Consider the following 16,259-nt stretch of genomic DNA (forward strand, 5'->3'; position numbering starts at 1 on the left):
GCAGCTCAAGAGCGCCAGGGGCGGGGCGGGGCTGGCTGCTGGCGGCGGGCGGCGGGCGCGGCCGGACGGGAGTTCCCCAGAGAAGGAGCCTGCTGCCCGAGTCCCGGTAAGTGCGAGAAGGACCCGCGCCCCCTGCCTACGATTGGGGGCCCTGCCAACCTGTCACCCCTCACTTCGCCTGAGTTCCCATTAAGGAACGGAGCCAGCCCTGGGGAGGACCCCCGGCCCCCTCCCACAAAGTATACGTAGCCTGAACCTCCCCACTTCCCCCAAGTGTCCGCGAGTAGGGTCTAGTTGCCTGCTCTCGGACTTCCGTTCAGGAAACACTGCCTCTTCATCACCCCCTGCCCCGCCCTTACCTCGCGCCCAGAGGACACGGTCAGGGATCATCCCGCAGCTCCGAACTCCTTCACAGACCACCAGTAGCCGGGAACGCAGCTCAGGCTCCCAACCCCAATACAAACACTTCTCTTCTGTAGAGGACAAAGCTTGGGGTTCATCCTCCTTCCCTGGACCACCCCACAGTCCCCAGGCTTCCCCAATCCAGGGGACTCGGCGCCGGGACGCTGCTATGGACGACATTTTCACTCAGTGCCGGGAGGGCAACGCAGTCGCCGTTCGCCTGTGGCTGGACAACACGGAGAACGACCTCAACCAGGGGTGAGCTGAAGCGGTTGGTGAATGAGAGAAAGGCTCGAGATCATCTCTTGGCTGCGTGGAGTGGAGTGCTCATGTCTGGTGGGGGCGGCTGACTGCCATCCAGTGTAATGAGTGCTAAGCACAGCCTGTAGGGCACAGAGGGTCTTCACAGAGGACGCAGTGTTTGAGCTGAATCTTGACTGCTGAATAAGTTTCACAGGCAGAGGCTGCAGAGAGCTCTCCAGCCTCAGTAAACTGCATGGGCAAAGGCTAGGAGGCAAGGCACAGAGCAAACAGGAAATTGTGGTTCCATATGGCTGGAAGGTAGATGATCTCTGGGTTTGAGCATTGGGCATAAGAGAAGAACAGGGCATAAGGCTGTAGAGGACTGCAATGATCAGCCAAATCATGCAAGCATGTTTAGGCTCTACGAAGGTCTTTGTTTTAAAAGCAAGGTTTCAAAGCTGTATAGTGACATAATGAGATTGTCCATTTTTCAGTATCATCTTGGATGCTTTGTGAAGAGCAGGTGGAAAGGAGGCAATTGCCTAGTTCATTGCAGAAGTAATGATATCTTGGACTAGAATTAGGGTGAGTGAAAAAGAGAGGTGATTACATTCCGAAAGTCTTTAGTACGAAGAATTGTGGAACTTGGTGTGGGGAGTGAGGAAGGGTAAAGATGAGGACCAGGGTTCTGGCTTGGGCACTTGGATAGATGGTGATTGTTTTTACTGAGATGGAGAAAACTGGAGGATGAGACGTTCTATTTTGGACATGTTAAAGTTACGATGACAATGCAACAAGGTGGAAATGTTGAGTGTGTTGTTGGTTATGCAGATTTGCAATTCAGGAGAGGAATCTGACTTGGAGACACAGAATCAGCATATAGATGATACTTGATGACATGGGTGTGAAGGAGAATGTCTCAGGTGAGTGGAAGGCAAGAGGTCAGGGGACAAGAAACCTACAAGACTGAAAAAGAGCAACGGGAAGTTGAAAAAGAAGTAGGAAAATGTGTGAGTAAAGCTTAGAGAAGAGAACGTTTTAATGAAGGGGAGGTGGTCAACGGCAGTACAGGCTACTGAGAGATCAAAGAACATTAATACTTTAAAGTAGCTATTGAATTTACGATTGGGATTTTTTTAAATACCAGGGGTACATGTGCAGGTTTGTTATACAGGTAAACTTGTGTCATGGAGGATTGTTGTACAGATCATTTAATCACCCAGGTATTAAGCCTAGTACCATTAGTTATTTTTCCTGATCCTCTTCCTCTTCCTATCTTCTCTGCTCTGGTAGGCCCCAATGTCTGTTGTCCCCTTCAGTGTGCGGTTAGGATATATTTGATGATCTGTGAGTGTTGATGCAGAATAATGGGTGAAGAAATCACACTACATTGGATTCCCTCATTTAAGGGACTGCGATGAACACCTTCTGTGCTGGGTGCTAGAGTCCCAGAATCTCACATAATCTCTGCCCTCCAGACAGCAGATTTGTGGCAGGTTGAAAAGTAGGCCGGGCATGGTGGTTCACGCCTGTAATCCCAGCACTTTGAGAGGCTGAGATGGGTGGATCATGAGGTCAGGAGTTTGAGACTAGCCTGAGCAACATGGTAAAACTCAGCCTCTACTAAAAATACAAAAATTAGCTGGATATGGTGGTGTGCACCTATAATCCCAGCTACTCATAGAGGCTGAGGCCAGGAGAATCGCTTGAACCTGAGAGGTGGAGGTTACAGTGAGCCAAGATTGAGCTGCTGCACTCTAGCCTGGGCCACAGAGTGAGATTCTGTCTCAAAAACAAAATGAAAAAGTGAATGGGAGGTGAGCAAATAGTGAAAGTGAATGTAGACCAGTTCTATAAGGTTGGCTGAGATAGGAAGGCAAGAAGATTGATGTACTGATGGTGACTCAGAGTGGCAGATTCTAATTATTTTTTAAGATGGGTAGACTTTAGTTTTTAGGTTTGACGGGTCAGGATCACCTGTCCTCTCAGTCTAGACTTCACTGGTTCCCATTATGTTCTACACTATTTCTCTTTAATACTTTGCAAAGTAATTTGTTACATTTTTCTTATAGTTCTCAAAGGATACTCTTATAAAGACAGTTAAGCACTGTTACTATTTCGTTAGTGAGGACATACAGGCTTAGGCAGTTGCCCAGTAGCATCTAGGAAGACTCTAGCTGAGTCTAGGAAGACTCTAGGAAGATGCTACCAAAAGGAAAAAGGGTGGCATTAATGAAACTGGAAGGTTTTGGTGCTGGTTTGAGAGGATAAGGTATGGGGGCCTAAGCTGGCTATATGCTACGTATGAAAGAGGGGGTTAATGTCCTGCAAATCTCCTTGAGATAAAAGTCTAGGCCCTGGGGTGACAAGCAGCCTGATAGTGAACAGAACCTTTGTGCCCATACTTTTGCCCCCAGAGTTTGGTCTGCCCTGGGGCCACAGGCAGTACTGGAGGCTGGTAAGTTAGGGCACAAATTAAAAGTGTAGAAGGCAAGACCGACTGATAAACGGGGTGTCATTGCTTCCTGGGGATATCCCCATCCAGGAAAAGCTTTTGGCTATTTTTGTGTTAGCAGATGCGAGCAAGTTTTGGAGGAAAATGATTAAGTTAAAGGCCACACCCCCAACCTCTTCAGCTGTAGGGGCCTCTGGATGGCCAGACCCCTGATCAGCTCCAGGCCTTGCCTAGAGTGCCAACACAGGAAGTGACCACAGCACTAAGGCATCTGGAGGCTGCTGGCCCAGACCGGGGACCGCCCCCTGCTCCGCCCCTTGAATCTGCAGCCCCAAACTAGAGGAAATTTCCTTTTATGGCCCCATGCTGTCAGCCAGGCACAGCTCCAAACCAATTGTTTTGTTTTGTTTGTATACGTATTTTACTTTATAAAACACATATCTCTGGGAAAAGAAAAAAAATCAGATATAGTTTTCCTTCTAAAACAGCCGTTCTTATTTTCTTGTTTTCTGTGCATAGGATTGCTAAATAGGGAAATCCTGCTTTGCATGGTGGTTTGTTATCTGCCTCATCAGTAGTCAAAAGCATTTCTCCTTTTCAATATAAACCCTTCCAAAACATCATTTAAATTCCATCCCATTTTTAGATGTTAGTTTCAGTACCAGAGCCAAATAGTAAGCTTGTTCCCTCTCCTGTAAGTTGTGGCCCGCCTTCTCCAAGACACCCCTCTCCCCAACTAACGTGCACTGAACAGCTGCTGTCAATCCATTCCCTCAAGAAACTTAAAGTCTAACAGACCAGACAGTATATTACAGATTTTTACAATCCAGTGTGACAAGTGCTAAAGTAGGAGGATATATGACACAGTGGAAAACAGAAAGGACCAACAGATGTTGTGGAAGGGATGCAGGAGAAAAAAGGGGAAGAGTGCTACCACTTCATGAAATAAGAAGTGGGATATGGCAAAGATAACATTTTTTATATAGGTTGTTGAGGTATCTAGCTAGTTGGTTTGGTTTGAAGCTTAGGGGAAGGTCTGAAATGGACAGCTTTGGGAGTTACTGGCATGAATGAGAATCAAAGTCCTAGATAGGTAAGCCTTCCCAGAGAGTATGTAATTATCAGTTTTTCAGGAATCAAAACCTTTGCCCCATCCCACCTCCAGCTCAATGACCATTGCCCCTTCCTCAAAGGGACGATCATGGCTTCTCCCCCTTGCACTGGGCCTGCCGAGAGGGCCGCTCTGCTGTGGTTGAGATGCTGATCATGCGGGGGGCACGGATCAATGTAATGAACCGTGGGGATGACACCCCCCTGCATCTGGCAGCCAGTCATGGACACCGTGATATTGTACAGAAGGTATGTACAAACCCCTTTGTTACCCACATCACATACATGCCATGAGGGTTAGTCACAGGCACGGTTAATACAGTAGAAAGTACATGTACTCTTCCCCTTTTTCCTATGCCCTAACCCAGTATCTCATTTGGGACTGACTGCACCTTCTGCCTCTTCTTTTTGTCTGGCCATGGGGTTCAGCTATTGCAGTACAAGGCAGACATCAATGCAGTCAATGAACATGGGAACGTGCCCCTGCACTATGCCTGTTTTTGGGGCCAAGACCAAGTGGCAGAGGTGAGTACTCAGGCCTGAAGTCCTGAGATGGGTGGGAAGTAAATCTGAGCCTGGGTTGGAGAGTTTGGAACCCTCAACCCTTTCTGTCAGTAATAGTGTGTGACACCCACAGGATTGAGTACTACATTTCTGTGTTCATGGTTGGTTCAGTGACTGCCAGAAAAGTAGCAATGGCCCTCATTATAATGGCTTTTTCATTCCAGGACCTGGTGGCAAATGGGGCCCTTGTCAGCATCTGTAACAAGTATGGAGAGATGCCTGTGGACAAAGCCAAGGCACCCCTGAGAGAGCTTCTCCGAGGTCCATCTCCCCACCCGCTAACTTGTGCTCTCTTGTCCCTTCCCACCTGTCTTCTTCCTCTGTACCACAGCTCAGGTTGTTTTTCTTCCCTAGAGCGGGCAGAGAAGATGGGCCAGAATCTCAACCGTATTCCATACAAGGATACGTTCTGGAAGGGGACCACCCGCACTCGGCCCCGTGAGTCATTACCGTTGGAAGAAGGGTTGTACAAGTAAATAATACTGGGTTAGGGTGAAGCTGGGAACCTGACCTGCCCACTCTCTTAGGAAATGGAACCCTGAACAAACACTCTGGCATTGACTTCAAACAGCTGAACTTCCTGACGAAGCTCAACGAGAATCACTCTGGAGAGGTGACCCCTGCCCTTCTTGCCCTTCCCTCACTAAACCCCCATAAAGTACCTGCTCTGTACCTGTTTTAAGTTTTTCCTCCAGTTAGTGGGCAAGGAAGGGGTAGCCACAGTTCAAGCCTCCTAACCTCTACCTGTTCTTCAGCTATGGAAGGGCCGCTGGCAGGGCAATGACATTGTCGTGAAGGTGCTGAAGGTTCGAGACTGGAGTACAAGGAAAAGCAGGGACTTCAATGAAGAATGTCCCCGGCTCAGGTAGTACAAGGCATAATCTAGAAGCTGCTAGTTCCAAGGAACCCTGAATAGCACTGAGAGATCTTTTATACTGGGTCTCAACCACTCCCCCCAATTCCAGGATTTTCTCGCATCCAAATGTGCTCCCAGTGCTAGGTGCCTGCCAGTCTCCACCTGCTCCTCATCCGACCCTCATCACACACTGGATGCCATATGGATCCCTCTACAATGTACTACATGAAGGCACCAGTGAGTAGGGATGCTGAATCTCCTTGGGGAGGAAATGGGAGAGAGGGTGCATGAGCCTCTCTGAACTGACTCTTCCCTCTTCGCAGATTTTGTTGTGGACCAGAGCCAGGCTGTGAAGTTTGCTTTGGACATGGCAAGGGGCATGGCCTTCCTACACACACTAGAACCCCTCATTCCACGACATGCACTGAATAGCCGTAGTGTAATGGTGAGGCCATAAGCTCACCCCTGCCCCAGGCCCCAAAGCCCTTTTCCCTGTGTAGGACTTACCTCCTTCTACATTATCCATTTTCTCTTCCTCAGATTGATGAGGACATGACTGCCCGAATTAGTATGGCTGATGTCAAGTTCTCTTTCCAATGTCCTGGTCGCATGTATGCACCTGCCTGGGTAGCCCCTGAAGGTGGGTGAGGGTATCACGTTGGGAGGTAAAAAAGGACCACCTCAGTAGTAGTGGAAGGGGACAGACACAGGACAGGCCAGGGGGCTGGAACAGACAAGCTCTATCCCTCCAGCTCTGCAGAAGAAGCCTGAAGACACAAACAGACGCTCAGCAGACATGTGGAGTTTTGCAGTGCTTCTGTGGGAACTGGTGACACGGGAGGTACCCTTTGCTGATCTCTCCAATATGGAGATTGGAATGAAGGTGAGCAGAATAGCATACATTTGTGTCGGGGGAGCGGTTGTGATGGTGGAAATAACTGTAGTGAGCCTGGGCTCCTCCTGTATTTGTTCGGATATACAGTAATCCTGTCCCAAGAGCCAGTGGCTTCTCTCTACATGAGACTCAAATTCTAAGGCTCAGTTTTTTTTTTTTGTATTTGCAGGTGGCATTGGAAGGCCTTCGGCCTACCATCCCACCAGGTATTTCCCCTCATGTGTGTAAGCTCATGAAGATCTGCATGAATGAAGACCCTGCAAAGCGACCCAAATTTGATATGATTGTGCCTATCCTGGAGAAGATGCAAGACAAGTAGGACTGGAAAGTCCTTGCCTAAACTCCAAAGGTGTGAGGACATGGTTGGGGGAGTGCACCTCCCCGAAGCAGGCCTCTGGCTGCCTCCCCTGCCTCCAGTCATGGTACTACCCCAGCCATGGGGTCCATCCCCTTCCCGCATCCCTACCACTGTGGCCCCAAAAGGGGCGGGCTCAGAGCTTTGTCACTTGCCACATGGTGTCTCCCAACATGGGAGGGATCAGCCCCGCCTGTCACAATAAAGTTTATTATGAAAACAGGCTAGTGTGGGGACATGGGGACAGACAAGTACATTTAGGTTGGGTGGCTCAGGTGAAGTAGTGCGGCTTCTTCACATTGATGCCATACTCGCTGAGGGCAGGGGTCAAGTCCTCCATGGTTAGAGTGTACTTGCGGTCCTGAGGAAAGAGCGAAGAGTACCAACTGAACACAGGACTCCTAGACTTCAATCCCAGATGGGTGACCCTGAGTAAGTCTTATACCTCCCCTAGGATTCAGTTTCCCCAAGCAGGTGGCAGGATAAGCCTAGACTGTTGTGGAAGGTAATTACTGATTCATTGAGCCTCCCCTCACACCTTGCTTTTGCTCCGGGAGCTGCCGGAGGCTGTGCCCTTCATTTTGCAGTGCTGTAGGGCATCATTGGCAATATCTGAGATGAATTTCTGGGCAGCTAGGGAGATGAGCCGAATTCTAGAGAGAAAAAACTGAGATGAGAAGGAGATGAACACCACACTGCACAAGCACCCAAAACTAACCTGCCCTGGGTTTACTCACATGCGTGGGTCTGAGGCCTCAAAACCAGCACGGTTCAGGTAGTAACCAGTCACTGCATCTGGGATCTGAGAAATCAATTAAGAGAACTGTCAGCAGAGCGGGAGGAGGATGAGGGAAATGTCGGATGGGCCTGGTTATCAGGAAGCTCAGTTTGTGGGGCAGAGGGCAAAAAAATCAGAAGAGCGACTAGGGAAGCAAACAGAGGACGCTGGAAAGCACGGAGATGTAGCTGAAAGTTGTGACGGCTGGCTAAGTAGCCTTGTTCGGGCGGGAAGCCCACCGTAGGCGTGTAATCCTCCAGCTGCATCAAGAAGTCCACCAGAGGCGTGCTGGATACCACGGGCTTCACGTCTCCGTTGGCCGCGCTCGGCAGTACGTAAACCCCGTTAGACATGGCCCCCTCTGGGGGCGCCGCGCCACCCGACGACACCGGAGCTGGAGGAGAACCAGCAAAATGAGACACAAGTGGGAGGCGCAGGGCCGCAGCGAGGTCAGCCTAGACCTTCTGCCCTCAACCGCCGCTGGGCCCAGTCCAAGGTGCTGCCCTTGCCCTCACCCGTCCTGGTCCTCACCTGCCCCGCGCCGCTCAGCTGGTTCCCCGGCCCGCGCCGCCAAGGGTCCCGTGCCCCCAGCAGCTGCTCCAGCCCCAGGCCCCCCTGTTGTCCCCACGGGGCTGGCCTTGTTCTCCGCGGCGGTGCTAGCTGGCAGCGCGGCGGGAGCCGAGACCGGGGGCGCCGGGCCCGGGGCCGAGGCGGCAGAGGCCGGCGCCGCCTCGGGGTCCGCGCCGGAGCCGCTGCAGCTCATCGGGCCGGTGGGAGAGGCGGCGAACAGAGCCGCTTCCGCTTCCGCTCGCGCTGCGCACACCCCGGGGTGACGTCACGCGCCCACGACTCGCCCCGCCTGTCACTGTGAGCGCTCTCCGGCCCCCTCCCCCGCCTCCTCCCGCAGCGGGTCTGCGGGTTAGAGGAAACAGGCTGAAGGGCGGAGACCCAGCCTTGGCCGGCTGCGCTGGCCGTCGCCATCCCGCCCTAGCCTGTGCCGTACTCCGCGGCGATTCCGTCGAGACTGGAACCAGCGTACGTCTGGGACTTCTCTGACTCCTCTGTCAGCTCATTCTGCCTGACGCTCAAGACCTTGCTTCGAGCTTTATGGCCCTACATCCCTCGACTACGGATTGCCTGCCTGTCTGCATCCTTTCAAGTTCCCTTATTCAGCCTTTTAAGGGTTCGTAGTGGATTTGGAAAGTCCCCCCTTCTCCACCAACTGCCCCGAGAGGTGGGGGCAGCAGTGGGCCGGCACGCAGTGCTGCTGTAGGAGGAGGAGGGGTTTCAGCCTGAGTCAACAGCATACCCAAAAATCACAGCGAGTGAAAGACGTGGGGTTTTCAATGCAGCAGACGTTTAATTCTTATTTGCCAACTCCTGAGCCAGGGCCTGGGGATACAGTTAAATAGGACGTGATTCTAGTCCTCTAGGCACCAGCGGTCTTGAAGCCAAACAAGTAAACTGGCCATTTCAATACTATGCGGGCGTTACAATGCTAGAGGTAGGCACGGGGTGCAGTGCAAGGGAGGAAGGGCGTTAACATCTGCCTCCTACTCCCAGGTCCCAAGCACTCTTATCAACGTTATTTCACTTTATTCCCTGGTTGTTATGAAAGGCAGGTATTGATATTCCCACTTAACAGACAAGGAAACAGTCTCAGGATGATAAACTTACTTGACCCAGTCGGTCTCCTAGTCCATTTCAGAACCAAGATTCAAACAGATTTTGTTTAGAAAATCTAGGGTTTTTTTTTTTTTTTTCCCCCATACCAAAATAAAGTAGCCTCAGGGAATCAAAACATTCACGACGGAAGGTGACTTCCGAGCTGAGTCTTGCAAGAATCCTGGAAATTAACCAGGCAGTTGTATTAAGGGTGGTGTTAAGGGGACGGAGCAGCTTGAGCAAGAGTGAAAGTTCTAGGAGTTTGGGGAGGGAGGAGGAAAAATGATTTGTCACTTAGGAACAAATAGCAAAGAAGGTTTGTGAGCTATGATTGAAAAAAAAAAAAAAAAAGCCTGAACTCTATCCAGTAATCCTCGAAGGGTTTTCATCAAGTGGCCTGATGGGATTTGCATTTTACTCTGGAAGATGGTTTGGGGATTGGCAGGAAGTAAGGACACTGGTTTTGTTTTTTGTTTTTGTTTTTTTGTTTTCCCAGGAGAACATGGCCCTAAACTAATGTAGTAGTAGTGAGGATAGAAATGGATAAGTTCTAGATATATTTGGGAAATGTAATTGGAAGGACTTGTGGACTAATAAAGATATATTTAAGAGGTACAGTCAGTAGGACTTGTTGATTGAAGGTGGGGTAGAAAGATGACACGGATTTCTGGCTTGGTTGGAAGCATAGCATCATTTGCCAAGAAGAAACAAGAGATGGAATTGTTTGGGGTTGGGAAGGTGGAAGATGAAATGTCGAGTATCACACATCTTACATTTGAGGTATCAATCACTTTTGGATAGAAAGTCTTATTTAGTGAGATGATAATGGTTGTAGATGTCAGTGATTTGTTCTAGGGGACAATGAGTAAATTGAGAAAAGCAAAAGCCTACGAATGGAGCAATGAAGATCAGCATTCCATGAAGAGGCAGAAGTTGATGAAGGAGAAAGATAACAGTGGTCAGAGAAGTTAAGCCCTGAAAGCTAAGTAAGGACAGGGAGTGGGCAACTATGATGGAAAGGCCATAAAGCAAAGATTGAGAAGTATGCACTGCAGGCCATTGTTTCTGGATGTCAGGATAGGAAAGAGCAAAAGGTGAGAGTAGAGGTCTCCTTGCAATGAATTGAGGAGTGATTATGAAGTGAAATAGTGCACAGAGTTTGTACACAACGCTTTGGAAAAGCCTGATTGAAAAGAGGAAGATGAGCTGCGGGGGAAGAGGCATTCAAAAAAATGGCAATTACAGCATCTTATTGAGGAATCTAAGGCAGGAGTAGGGAGACCTGAGTGTGATGGAGCATGGTAGGGTTGACAGTGAAGTCAAGCTCACAGCATTTCAGGGTTAGGGAGATAAGCTGTCTGCATCAGTGTGCAGCTGAGGGTTCAGCAGGGCTTCCAACAGGGCAAAATAAGGTACTGAACTGCCAGCTTCAGGGCAGGGGACAAGCTGAAAGGGTCAGGGGTTGAGTAGAGTCTTCAGCAAAGCTGGGAAGTTGGGTGTTCCCCAGCCTGTCACAGGATCCCAGCCAGGGCCGGAGCAGAAACCCTGGCCCTCCACCTCTTCATTCAGACAGGACTCATGGCAGCCATGGGTTACCTAGGGAGGAGGCTGGCATCAGATCTGGGCCTGCTAGTACCAGTACTTAAAGAGTATACCTTCTTACCCTATATTCACATTTCAGAGGCTATTCCACACCACCCCAACTGCCCCCCAAGTACCCTTTAGCACTCCCCATAGTTGCATGAAAATGTCCACACCCTTCCCTTCCATACTCACGTCAAAGAGTCCTGCCCCATGCTGCTGGTAGAGCCTTGGATTGAGAAAGCCAAGAGGGGGGCGGCCACTGAGGATTCTGTGCTCATTGATCAAGGATAGGAGCCCCCCAAACACTGGAGTAGAGGCCTGCAAGAGTGAAGGTACAAGTAGAAGTCAGGGGTTCTGAGTGACTGGACTTTTTGGGAGTGATGCTTTAGAGTATCAGACATCTCTAAGTAGTTGGGTTCTGGATACAAGGTGCTCAAGGTGTTAGAGAACTTCCTGAGTGACAGTTTGGAGATGGGTTGATTCTCACCGAGGTTCCAGACACCCATGGAATGGGCACACTGTTGCTGACCACCCAGTAGCCATCGGAAAGTGCAGCCACATCTGGGTAGGCACGGCCACTGGCATTGAAGTAACTGGATGGTGGCAGATGGGGGCCAGAGTTCAGGAACTTGGCTACAGCTTCCTCCTGAAAGGCATTTTTGAGTGAGTATTGGCCTGTGGCCTGCCCAGCAGTCAGCTGAACTGAGGATCCCCCATCCCCACGCTCACCCTGTATCCATCCACACAAACACATGTACCTGGTATGAAGGCCGTGGGAACACATTGCTGAAGCCACCACCACTGATATAGTCAACAATCTCACTTGTGATGCGGAAAGGATTCTGGAAGCTTGTGCCTCCCACTGTGGTGACATAGGGGCTGAGAGCAGAAGACAGCATTCAGATAGTAGGGGATGCAAGTGGACCTCCAAGATATGTGGGGAGGGGTGAGTATGGCCCAGGTCTTGCTGGAGAAATTAGACTGTGGGGAAGCATGTATATGGGATTGACTAAGACTTTTGAGCCTTCAAGGCATGGCCTGAGGTGACTGTGCAAACTTTTCTGTGTAGAACATCCACCAAATCTTCCACTAAAATGCCTGGGCACTGAGGAAAAGAAACAGTGGGAGCTGTTTCTCCCCACATAAGAGATTTGGGGACTGGGGCCTACAGGAAGAGATGGGCGTGCAGCAGCCAGGGCAGGCAAAGCTTAAAGCTGAACCACAGGAGCACATGGTGGGGTCAAGACAAATGTTCTACATCGTGAGTTCACAAGTGAAAGGTGGTGGTTATACCTGAGTGGTAGTCTAGAGTTCTTACCTGGAGGCAGGGAAGGAAGGACGGAACTGGTGTCTTCCAGAGACAGACCAACACCCAGCCCCACTGTCACCTGAGAGAGACCAAATGTAGCACTCATTAATTTGTTAGGGCTTAGTATGTGGGTTCAGATGTCAGAGAGGAAATTTAGGTGTAAGCTATTACTGCAGGAGGTCAGAGTTTAGAGGTCAAGTCAGTGGTCCCAGTTGAAAGGTCTCAATTCAGATTGTGAGTTAGAGACCAGGTTCAGGAGTCACTGTGGGGTCAAAGCTTCCAGGTTGCTGGGTGGTGGGGGTGTCTAAGTTTAGGGTAGGAGGTCACCTGAGGCGAAGAGCAGGGTGAGACCTCGAGTGGCAGCCTTCATGAGTTCAGTGTTGACCCGCTGGATGTAGGCGCTACTGAGGGAGTCCTCATCATCTCCATAGCTCACAGTATGCACATGTGGCAGGGCTGACTCGTTACTGAGCAGCATGAGCCACTGCAGGAAGGGCTCCTGTCCCTCATGCCGGCCTGGATTTTTTTTTTGAGGGGTGGGCACAAGGATAGTCATTGGGAATTGTCAGGATCTCTCTCCAGCTTATAGCATTCCCTTGAGGGAGCAGGGACCAACACCCACCTCCCACCCCCTTCCCCACTGTCCAGTCCTCTTGGCAGTACCAGGGCTACTGTAGACCCAGGTGGAGATGTTGGCACCGGCACTCATCAGGTACTGCACATCTAGACTGGCCTCAATCCCGGCCCGGCCCCGGCCCTGTTGTCCAACCACACGGGCTACTGATGCCTGATGTGCAAAGTTGCCACCGAAGAGGCGCATGAACTCAGCCAGGTCTGAGTCACGGAAATACTGCTCCAGGAACTATGGAGGGAGTCAGAGCAGGGATCATGGGTCTGAGGGTGAGTCCCAGGGTGGTAAGGCATTGAGGACACTGTGCAGAGGCTATGAGGACCCTGGGGCTCTTTGCTTGGCTCACCTGGGCACAGGCTTGGCTGTTGTTGCTGGTGCCAGAGCCCACGTCCTGTGCGGTCAAGTTATATCGCTTACGGATCACATTTGGGGTCACCCCCAGATGCATACCTACAGTCCCTGCCATCTGCGGCTCAGGACGTTGCCTCAGGAATGATGTTGGGGGAAAACGGTGCAGTCCCCCCACTGTAGGGAGAAGTCAGGCTTAAGGAGATCTTACAGACTGTAATGCCCACTCTACTACTCACCCCATCCCCAGTCCCCAATGGCATCTAAACTTCCCCAGCCCCTAGGTCTGCCTGCCCCAACCCCCATTCACCCCACTGGGTTTTACCAAAGTCCACATGGGGGGCCAAGGCCTGTGGAAGCTGGTAGGGATTTGGGGACCTTACAACATGGGTCTCTGCAGGTCCTCCCACATAGTGATGAAACTCAGCCCCAGGGAGCAGCAGCTCTGCTTGTCTGGAGGTCAGAGAACAGAGGTCAGAAAGCTCAAAACAGAACAGAAGAAGCTGCCTCTGAGCATCCCTGGGCAGTCAGTCACTGTCTCCCCATGCATTAACTCCCACCCACAAGCCCCAGCAAGGTCTAAACTCCCTCCCGTCCATCTCAGTGATGGGATGACTGGTTCCCTCCATGGAGCAATCATTCTCTCACCGGATGCTCAGCCAGCAAGTCAGAAAGTCCTGTGTGATCACAGAATGGCAGTTCCGGGCTCCAGCTGCCAAGAGCCATTTTTGCACTGTGTGGAGGGTCAGTGAGGATGGCCTCACCAGATCAGCCACATGGTCTAGGGTCAGGTATTTTCCTGCAGGGATTCAGAATAGGCACTTGCCCTCATTCATTTCCCAAAGTCCTCTCTTTGGAACTCAACTATGAGGAATTAGAATTTCCCAAAGCCTGAAACAGGGTAAAGGAGGGCTGTGCAGGTTTAGGGTGTATTTAGGGAGCAGAGGAAGAAAAGGCTGGAGAGACTTAAAATGCCATGGCCAAGAATATATATTTACCCTAAAGGCTAGTAAGTTGCAAATCCCACACCACAGCATGTATTGCCATGATCATGAAAAATGAATGAGGTTAATACAGAATAAATTTTCCATTTTAAGCTTATCTCCAGTAAATGATTTCAAAACTTTTGGCACCAGTTATCCAGTTTAGCTCAAATTTACATACTTGCTGATTTTAAACTTAACACGACGACGAATCACTGTTTCCCGCCATGCACACTAGTGCTCACCTTGGGTGAATCACACTGCCCCCTCCCCACCCTCTGCAGTCACGTGTGCACACTGCCCCCTGCTGTGAAGGGCTTTAACCAGGAGAAGGATCCAATCCATTTTGACTGTTGGAGAGACTGTTTTGAAGCAAAGTAGGGGAGTACAGTGAGGAGGGGTGTGGAAGGAGGAGACTGCAGATCGGTTGGGGAGCTGGGCAGTAGTCCAGGAGAGGGAATAAACAACTGAGTTGGTGGTAACAAAGGACAGCAAGAAGTAGACTAATACAGAGGCTCTCTGGGAGTTAGAACTGGCAGCCTTTGTATATGAATAGAAGAGGAAATTAGAATGGATTCGAGGGTAGGGGGAGGAACTTAAGTTGTACCAGATGCTATTCCCCCATTTGCCTGGTAGCTAGTAAGTAGCAGAGTCAGAATTTGAGTCCATATTTGACCATAAAGCCTGTATGCTGAGCCACATCCCCGTTTAGATTTCTAGCATGAGGAATACAAGTGTCTTGACAGGCCATGACGTTATCACTATCCCATGCCCAACCTAGTCCTATGTCCCTCCACTGCATCCCACATCCTGTCCCCAGTCCCGATAGGCACCGTATTGAGGAGAGTTGGGATCTGACACAGCCTGCACCAGCTCCGAGAGTCTTTCCAGGTTCTGCTGTCTCAGGGCAAAGGTGAGACTCAGCTCTTCCTCAGGGTCCGCACGGCCCAGGGACACCCAGCCTGGGGGCAGCCTGTAAAGTTAGGGGTCAGGGACATGGCTTTGGTTGGGGTGGAGATGGAAAATATTGGTTATGGAAGGTTCCACATTAGGAGCTGAGACCTTGGGTAGGATCCCTAGGAGCAGATACAAATCACATGAAGTGAATGACAGGGGACTGAGCCTGGGAACCTGGAGATGAAGCTATGGAGTGTGTACTAGGAGCTGGCACAGGGGTGAGGGAAGCTAGGACCAGGACAGTGGGAGACAGAACAGGGCATGGGGAAGGGGGTGGTCTTTGCTAAGTCAACTTACGTCCTTTGCTGGTCAGGCTCCGGGCTGTAACTGCATTTGCCAGAGAGGATGAGGGCAAAGAGCCCTAGGAGGCTGTAGGGGCAGCAGGTGGGTTTCAGTGGGAGCTAGATTGTTTTTGTGTTCCCACCTTCCCAACATGTACTCCCTCCAACGTTATCCCTTTCTCCCAAGCCCTCTCAATTTCTCACCAGGCTTGGAGTCCCATTCTGCCCTTCTGCAGGTCTGCTGTCATGTGACAGATCACATGAGCCTTATATTCCACCACCGCCACCACTCTTCCGCCTAGTAACTAGTGACGGTGCTGGCTCCTCCCTTGCATGGGTGGTCCTGAATGCTAGGCAAGGGTAGGGCTGCCACTCGGATTCTCCCCTCTGGCCAGTCAAGCACTAAGCCCAGGGCTCCCCACCTGCGTCCTGAGCCTGGTCCCCTGGGAGTCACTGTAAGTGAGTAGGCTCTGGAGACCCACAGACTGGGGCTTTTCCTAGGTGTATATCAGCAAAATAACCTCTCAGAGCCTAGGTTTCTGTATTTACAATATGGAGACTTATATAAAAGTGATCTGCCTCGAAAGATTGCAGTGAAAAATTTTTTTTACCTCCCTTACCCTCTGTGTCCCCTTATTATCAATTTTGTGTTCATTCTAGGACTACATTTATGAACAGAGTAGAGCTTTTGCAAGACCAGGATCCTTTTATTCAAATCAGTTTCCAGTTTTAAGTAGCTTCCCAGGAGATCTACAATCAGCTGGGGTCCTGTTTATTATGGGTTCCTAAAGTTTTCAAGGAAATCAGCTTTGTTCCAAGAGCCATGGAGCAATCTTGCATCTT

General features: G+C 50.5%; 3 protein-coding genes across 5 annotated transcripts; 1 reads left to right on the forward strand and 2 right to left on the reverse strand.

Moving 5' to 3' along the window:
• Nucleotides 1-5: 5 nt before the first annotated feature.
• Nucleotides 6-7,100, forward strand: ILK (integrin linked kinase). 2 transcript variants are annotated; one of them, XM_010337866.3, is made up of 13 exons: nucleotides 6-106; nucleotides 480-660; nucleotides 4,294-4,459; nucleotides 4,640-4,735; nucleotides 4,939-5,035; nucleotides 5,129-5,212; nucleotides 5,302-5,387; nucleotides 5,530-5,639; nucleotides 5,740-5,867; nucleotides 5,954-6,075; nucleotides 6,171-6,270; nucleotides 6,383-6,513; nucleotides 6,695-7,100. In XM_010337866.3, the coding sequence occupies exons 2-13, from the start codon at nucleotides 572-574 to the stop codon at nucleotides 6,842-6,844; spliced, it is 1,359 nt and encodes a 452-aa protein (XP_010336168.1). In that variant the 5' UTR covers nucleotides 6-106; nucleotides 480-571; the 3' UTR covers nucleotides 6,845-7,100. The 2 variants fall into 2 exon arrangements, with proteins under 2 accessions (XP_010336168.1, XP_010336202.1); XM_010337900.3 differs by having other exon boundaries at nucleotides 17-106; nucleotides 526-660.
• On the reverse strand, nucleotides 7,072-8,472 carry TAF10 (TATA-box binding protein associated factor 10). Its single transcript, XM_003919779.4, has 5 exons — nucleotides 8,190-8,472; nucleotides 7,898-8,052; nucleotides 7,618-7,682; nucleotides 7,419-7,533; nucleotides 7,072-7,241 (listed from the first exon to the last, which is right to left on the reverse strand). Exons 1-5 carry the CDS (start codon nucleotides 8,419-8,421, stop codon nucleotides 7,152-7,154), a joined length of 657 nt encoding a protein of 218 aa, XP_003919828.1. The 5' UTR covers nucleotides 8,422-8,472; the 3' UTR covers nucleotides 7,072-7,151.
• A 521-nt stretch (nucleotides 8,473-8,993) lies between these two features.
• Nucleotides 8,994-15,697, reverse strand: TPP1 (tripeptidyl peptidase 1). 2 transcript variants are annotated; one of them, XM_003919773.4, is made up of 13 exons: nucleotides 15,621-15,697; nucleotides 15,433-15,504; nucleotides 15,012-15,151; nucleotides 13,844-13,994; nucleotides 13,521-13,648; nucleotides 13,194-13,372; nucleotides 12,880-13,078; nucleotides 12,544-12,732; nucleotides 12,226-12,295; nucleotides 11,666-11,786; nucleotides 11,395-11,553; nucleotides 11,100-11,225; nucleotides 8,994-10,919 (listed from the first exon to the last, which is right to left on the reverse strand). In XM_003919773.4, the coding sequence occupies exons 1-13, from the start codon at nucleotides 15,662-15,664 to the stop codon at nucleotides 10,779-10,781; spliced, it is 1,719 nt and encodes a 572-aa protein (XP_003919822.1). In that variant the 5' UTR covers nucleotides 15,665-15,697; the 3' UTR covers nucleotides 8,994-10,778. The 2 variants fall into 2 exon arrangements, with proteins under 2 accessions (XP_003919822.1, XP_074257133.1); XM_074401032.1 differs by having other exon boundaries at nucleotides 12,226-12,290; nucleotides 12,539-12,732.
• Between the last annotated feature and the right edge of the window lie 562 nt (nucleotides 15,698-16,259).

This window comes from Saimiri boliviensis, chromosome 6 (assembly GCF_048565385.1).
Source record: "Saimiri boliviensis isolate mSaiBol1 chromosome 6, mSaiBol1.pri, whole genome shotgun sequence".
Taxonomy (NCBI): Eukaryota; Metazoa; Chordata; class Mammalia; order Primates; family Cebidae; genus Saimiri; species Saimiri boliviensis.

Bases quoted from the DNA above. Each gene is read 5' to 3' on its own strand.
- ILK (XM_010337866.3), top strand. From the start codon at position 572: ATGGACGACATTTTCACTCAGTGCCGGGAGGGCAACGCAGTCGCCGTT. The intron at 661-4,293 runs GTGAGCTGAAGC...CCTTCCTCAAAG, and splicing joins GAGAACGACCTCAACCAGGG to GGACGATCATGGCTTCTCCC. The intron at 6,514-6,694 runs GTGAGCAGAATA...TTGTATTTGCAG, and splicing joins ATATGGAGATTGGAATGAAG to GTGGCATTGGAAGGCCTTCG.
- TAF10 (XM_003919779.4), bottom strand. From the start codon at position 8,421: ATGAGCTGCAGCGGCTCCGGCGCGGACCCCGAGGCGGCGCCGGCCTCT. The intron at 8,053-8,189 runs GTGAGGACCAGG...GTTCTCCTCCAG, and splicing joins AGCTGAGCGGCGCGGGGCAG to CTCCGGTGTCGTCGGGTGGC. The intron at 7,683-7,897 runs GTGGGCTTCCCG...TTGATTTCTCAG, and splicing joins TGGAGGATTACACGCCTACG to ATCCCAGATGCAGTGACTGG.
- TPP1 (XM_003919773.4), bottom strand. From the start codon at position 15,664: ATGACAGCAGACCTGCAGAAGGGCAGAATGGGACTCCAAGCCTG. The intron at 13,079-13,193 runs GTGAGCCAAGCA...CTCCCTCCATAG, and splicing joins ACAGCCAAGCCTGTGCCCAG to TTCCTGGAGCAGTATTTCCG. The intron at 11,787-12,225 runs GTAAGAACTCTA...TTCTGCTCTCAG, and splicing joins CCTTCCTTCCCTGCCTCCAG to CCCCTATGTCACCACAGTGG.